The sequence below is a fragment of the Phyllobates terribilis genome, unplaced genomic scaffold (genome assembly GCF_046119375.1).
Source record: "Phyllobates terribilis strain yellow unplaced genomic scaffold, ASM4611937v1 Scaffold_4__5_contigs__length_816908805, whole genome shotgun sequence".
NCBI lineage: Eukaryota > Metazoa > Chordata > Amphibia > Anura > Dendrobatidae > Phyllobates > Phyllobates terribilis.
The window spans coordinates 508,617,496-508,623,495 of NW_027362764.1; the positions used below are offsets into that span (position 1 = coordinate 508,617,496).

General features: G+C 52.8%; 1 protein-coding gene across 2 annotated transcripts in view; it reads right to left on the bottom strand.

Annotated features, from left to right (window-relative positions):
* Positions 1-4,586, bottom strand: part of MBOAT1 (membrane bound glycerophospholipid O-acyltransferase 1) — a 112,533-nt gene extending 107,947 nt beyond the window's left edge. For both annotated transcript variants that reach the window (XR_012320122.1, XM_073678840.1), the window contains exon 1: positions 4,381-4,586. Coding sequence is in view for 1 of the 2 variants with exons in the window: in XM_073678840.1 (XP_073534941.1) it covers positions 4,381-4,470 (90 nt within the window). In the remaining variant the exon portion in view is untranslated. The remainder of the gene's footprint in view (positions 1-4,380) is intronic.
* Between the last annotated feature and the right edge of the window lie 1,414 nt (positions 4,587-6,000).

Here is a 6,000-nt window from a genome sequence, read left to right on the forward strand (position 1 = left end):
ACCCATTTAGAGATTTCTGTCCCTCTTGGTTAGTCAAGGCCTGCAAGTGTAAAGAAGTTGTTTAGCTAGATTCTTTCCAGCACACCAACTCTGCAGTATGTGGGTCTGGATCTGTCTGCCTGTTGTCTTCTATTTTTATTAAGGTTACAACTTAAAGGGGTTTTCCACTACAAGGACAGCGCCTTCTCAATCTGAATGTTTGCCACAGTTAAAATAAAAATACTTATATTCACCTCCCATGCTGGCGCCATTCCAGTGGCGTCGGCACTCGCGTTCCCGGGACTCATGTGAGGTTGTTGCGTCCCGTGAGCCCTGCGCCCAATCAGTTTCACTGTCCCCACCTTCGAACGAATGGAACATCAACAGTAAGGCAGGACTGCGGCTGATCTCTGACTTCCTCTTGATGCTCGATTTGTCTGAAGGCGGGGCCAGTGATGCCATCGCTGATTGGGCGCAGGGCTCACGTGTCATAACAACCTCCCGTGAGCCCCGGGAGCGCGAGTGCTGACACCACTGGAACGGCGCCGGCACAGGAGGTGAGTATAAGTGTTTTTATTTTAACAGAGGCAAACATTCAGAGAGAGAAGGGGTTGTCCTAGTAGTGGACAACCTTTTTAAAGGGCTACTCTCAAGTTTGAAAGTCATTCCCTATCCACAGGATAGGAGATAATTTTTTGATCGCTAGGGGTCCGACCGCTGTGACCCTCCGCAATCCCAAGACGTGAAGCTCTGAAGACCCCCCCAGATGAAAGGAGCAGAGGTCGATTATGCACACTATTCATTCTAATGGGAGCGTTAAAGATAAGCCGAGTGCGGCTCTCCGCTATCTCCGGCGCTCCCATTAGAGCGGTCGTGCACATGATCGATCTCTGCTCCATTCAGCAGGAAGCTCTTCAAAGTTCCTGTTCTTAGGATTGCTGTGGGCCACAGCAGTCGGACCCCTAGGGATAGGGGATAACTTTCAAACTTCAGAATAACCCTTTAATCATCTTAAAGGGGTTTTCCACTTACAAAAAAGTGGACCACAAACGCTCTAAAATAACAGAGCAGGTACTCACTCTCCCCAGGTTCCTCGCTAGCTACCCGAAGATGCTCAGGAATCATTGAATTGGCTGCAGTGGTGATGTCACATCTACAGCAAGAATCAGCACTGTAGCCAATCACTGAGCTCAGCAGCTTGTGCCATCTACCTCAACAACAAGACCCGGGCAGTGGCAGGGAGCCGGCGCAGCACCATGGAGGGTGAGAACCTGCTCTGTTCATTATTTTAGAACATTTGGGGTTCACCTTCAAACTCCATTCATTGTCTGTGTGACTTCTAGAGAAAGGCAAGGACAGAAATCGGCTATTTCTGGCAGACTCATCGACATCAGTCTTCAAGACTTCTCCCATGCTTCCCCCGTACTGTGGAACTCATTACCCCAACCAATAAACTCACCCCTATCATTGAAACAACCGGAAAACCCACCTTTTTAAGAACAATCTGCAATAACCCTGAGGCCACCACGCTGCAATCCAGCAGCTTCTACTCTTATCCCCTCCTCCCTGTAAACTGTAAGCCCCGCAGGCAGGGTCCTATTTCCCATGGTGCATGTCTGTCACTCAGCCGTGTTGATTTATACCTTGTCACATATTGTTTAAGGGGTTTTCTGGGCTCTAGACAAATACTGTCACAATTCCCCTGTAGTCAGAGCCCGAGTGGGCGATCATTAGACTGCAAGTCTGAACAATGAACAATAGAACATTGAGAGGAGGATGAGAATCTAGTCGGCACATGAGCGCCCACCTGCACTGGGCATGCATTCAGTAATCTGCAGGCACACAGATATGTCTACAGCCCTGAACACCCCTTTAATTGCTCCGTGCTCCGTTCAGACGTACAGCCCTATAAATAATAATGATTTCCGGGGGCCGTCACCATTGGACCCCACTACTAATCACTTGCACAGGGGTCCCAATCAATGGCAGAAGAGGTGATACTAGTATGTACAGCAAATGACAGCTGAGACCAGTGATTGGCTGCAGCGATCATGTGAATAATTTACAGGTCGACATTACTTTTGGTGCCGGGGGCACAGGAGTGAATTAGGATCGGTAAGTGGATATACGGGGGAGACAGGAGGGGAATATCCCTCTGTTTAGCATTTTTAATAAACTCCGCATAAGTATTTTTTTTCCAGGATACAATACAAATATATAAAGCGTCACCTCCTATTTGCCTTTATGGTCACACATCTATTGCTGCCTGCGCCCTGCAGCTCTGGTGTTTACCCACTGGTGTATATCATAGTGGGCACATGGCGGGCAGCTGGGGTGACTGGCACTAGAGGCACATTATATAGGGAAGTAGTATATGACTTGGGATTTACCCTGCTGCCATCACTTATATATGTAGGAACATCCCTTTAAGAAATAATAGAAGATTCTGAGAGTGTAATGAAGTGATAATGAGAAGCACATAATACAGGGAGCAGAGGAAAGCAGAGGGCAGAGGAGAAGGGGGCAGAGGAGAGCAGAGGGCAGAAGAGAGCAGAAAGCAGAGGAGAACAGAGGGAGGAGGACAGAGGAGAAGGGGGCAGAGGAGAGCAGAAAGCAGAGGAGAACAGAGGGCAGAGGAGAAGGAGGCACAGGAGAGCAGAGAACAGAGGGCAGAGGAGAGCAGAGGGCAGAGGAGAAGGGGGCAGAGGAGAGCAGAGGGCAGAGGAGAGCAGAGAACAGAGGGCAGAGGAGAGCAGAGGGCAGAGGAGAAGGGGGCAGAAGAGAGCAGAGGGCAGAGGAGAACAGAGGGCAGAGGAGAAGGGGGCAGAGGAGAACAGAGGGCAGAGGAGAGCAGAAAGCAGAGAACAGAGGGCAGAGGAGAGCAGAAAGCAGAGAACAGAGGGCAGAGGAGAATGGGGCAGAAGAGAAGGGGGCAGAGGAGAGCAGAGGGCAGAGGAGAGCAGAGGGCGGAGGAGAAGGGGGCAGAAGAGAAGGGGGCAGAGGAGAGCAGAAAGCAGAGGAGAACAGAGGGCAGAGGAGAAGGAGGCACAGGAGAGCAGAGAACAGAGGGCAGAGGAGAGCAGAGGGCAGAGGAGAAGGGGGCAGAGGAGAGCAGAGGGCAGAGGAGAGCAGAGAACAGAGGGCAGAGGAGAGCAGAGGGCAGAGGAGAAGGGGGCAGAAGAGAGCAGAGGGCAGAGGAGAACAGAGGGCAGAGGAGAAGGGGGCAGAGGAGAACAGAGGGCAGAGGAGAGCAGAAAGCAGAGAACAGAGGGCAGAGGAGAGCAGAAAGCAGAGAACAGAGGGCAGAGGAGAATGGGGCAGAAGAGAAGGGGGCAGAGGAGAGCAGAGGGCAGAGGAGAGCAGAGGGCGGAGGAGAAGGGGGCAGAAGAGAAGGGGGCAGAGGAGAGCAGAGGGCAGAGGAGAAGGGGGCAGAGGAGAGCAGAGGGCAGAGGAGAGCAGAGGAGAGCAGAGGGCAGAGGAGAAGGGGGCAGAGAAGAGCAGAGGGCAGAGGAGAAGGGGGCAGATGAGAGCAGAGGGCAGAGGAGAACAGAGGGCAGAGGAGAAGAGGGCAGAGGAGAGCAGAAAGCAGAGAACAGAGGGCAGAGGAGAGCAGAAAGCAGAGAACAGAGGGCAGAGGAGAGCAGAAAGCAGAGAACATAGGGCAGAGGAGAGCAGAGGGCAGAGGAGAAGGGGGCAGAAGAGAGCAGAGGGCAGAGGAGAGCAGAGGGCAGAGGAGAAGGGGCAGAGGAGAGCAGAGGGCAGAAGAGAGCAGAGGAGAGCAGAGGGCAGAGGAGAAGGGGGCAGAGGAGAGCAGAGGGCAGAGGAGAAGGGGGCAGATGAGAGCAGAGGGCAGAGGAGAACAGAGGGCAGAGGAGAAGAGGGCAGAGGAGAGCAGAAGGCAGAGAACAGAGGGCAGAGGAGAGCAGAAAGCAGAGAACATAGGGCAGAGGAGAGCAGAAGGCAGAGGAGAAGGGGGCAGAAGAGAGCAGAGGGCAGAGGAGAGCAGAGGGCAGAGGAGAAGGGGGCAGAGGAGAGCAGATGGCAGAGGAGAGCAGAGGAGAGCAGAGGGCAGAGGAGAAGGGGGCAGAGGAGAGCAGAGGGCAGAGGAGAAGGGGGCAGATGAGAGCAGAGGGCAGAGGAGAACAGAGGGCAGAGGAGAAGAGGGCAGAGGAGAGCAGAAAGCAGAGAACAGAGGGCAGAGGAGAGCAGAAAGCAGAGAACAGAGGGCCGAGGAGAGCAGAAGGCAGAGGAGAAGGGGGCAGAAGAGAGCAGAGGGCAGAAGAGAAGAGGGCAGAAGAGAAGGGGGCAGAGGAGAGCAGAGGGCAGAGGAGAAGGGGGCAGAAGAGAAGGGGGCAGAGGAGAGCAGAGGGCAGAGGAGAAGGGGGCAGCAGCACCTCTCACCTGCTCCAGGGGCATGTGCAGGGCATCGCTGAGCGGCTGCAGGGCGGTGGAGCCCGTAGTCCGGGCAGACCTGTTGCCTGGAGCCTCCATCACTTCCTCAGCACCGCCTCACCCGCAGGAGAGCGGACACCGGGGACCCAGGAAACCAGGCGACCGTGTCTGTAGTAGCCACCAGATCCCGCCCACAGGCCGTGGACCAATCACAAGTAGCTCGTCTTCCCCGGGTGGGGCCGCTCACACCTTCCCGGTACTTGTCAAACCGGGCGAGTGAGTGTGAGGTGAGGAGGCAGCACCGCGGCTGGCATCTCCCGCCGCCTCCTGCTAGTGCCATAGCCTCGTGCTCTTCTCTCCGGACTAATGGCTAGTACTCAGCAATAGTGGCCACTGAGCCTCTACTCTCCGGGGCGGCCTCACTGCTGCTATGGACCTCCGCACCTGTGCTGTCTCCTCCACACCTCTTCCAGTTTTTCTGCTTAGAGGCGAGGGGACATCCTTTTCTTACCTAAATGCCTGTATTTTTCACTACAAATAATTTTTGCAGTTGGGTTTTGTTGCTAATTTTGCATCCTCCAGCCTCTGTGTTACACTACAGCTAGCTGCAGAATGAGGTAACTGAGAATCAGTCAGTCAGCCCACTGTGACGGACTGGCAGAGAGTTTATAATCCTTATCTGCCTTTTTCTGAGCTCCTCTCAGTTTATTTATGAGCATAGAGCATATTATAAGAGCCAAACTGTGTAAAATATTAGGGGTTATCCTGGAGTTTGCTTATTTGGGGCTAAGAATTATCATCAGCTAGTTGCTAACTACAAGCTGTTCTGCCCGAGGATCTCTGCCTACTCAGTGGTCACAGATAGTGTTGAGCGAGCACTAAAATGCTCGGGCCGAGCTCACTGTGATACTCGGGTGCTCGACCCGAGCAACGAGCCCAATGTTAGTCTATGGGAGACCCGAGCATTTTTGCGGCAGCACCCCCGGCAGTCTGTAGAAAGCCTAAAAAGTGCCCAAAACGATAGTGACAGTGCTCAAATGACATGGGGACAGCATGGGGATCGCCCCGGAAGCATTTCTGACCCCCAGGTCACTGCTGTCAACAACGTGGTCAGAGGTATTAAGCCACTTTTACGGGCTCACAAGAAAACGTTCACAAACAAAACTGAAACTGTTTTCCTGTGAAATATGTTAAGGAACATCCTTTCCAGGGTAAAGACTTGTGTATAAGGTAACATAAATAACCAAAAACAAAAATACTCCTCCACACCTTGGACTATGTTCACAAGTAGGATTTTTCATGCGTTTTTGCACATTTGTATGGCTTTCAACCGTGACAAATGCATTCACCGGGAAATGTCATTTTAACATTTTACAACCTTATCTGGCCATGTGCTGTGTGACACATGCATACAGTGCTGAAAAGACATGGGAACAGCATGGGGAAGACCCCTGGAAGCATCTCTGACACCCAGGTCACTGCCTAAAAGTGTGCCCATCAGAAGTGATCCTTTCCGCATCAGAAGATGCAGACTTGCAACTATCCCCATGCAAGTCCTTGTCCCAGGGCAGTGTTCAATTGTACCTCCCCCATTCCTTGCAATGCAAGCGCAAATATGCAGCCAACCAC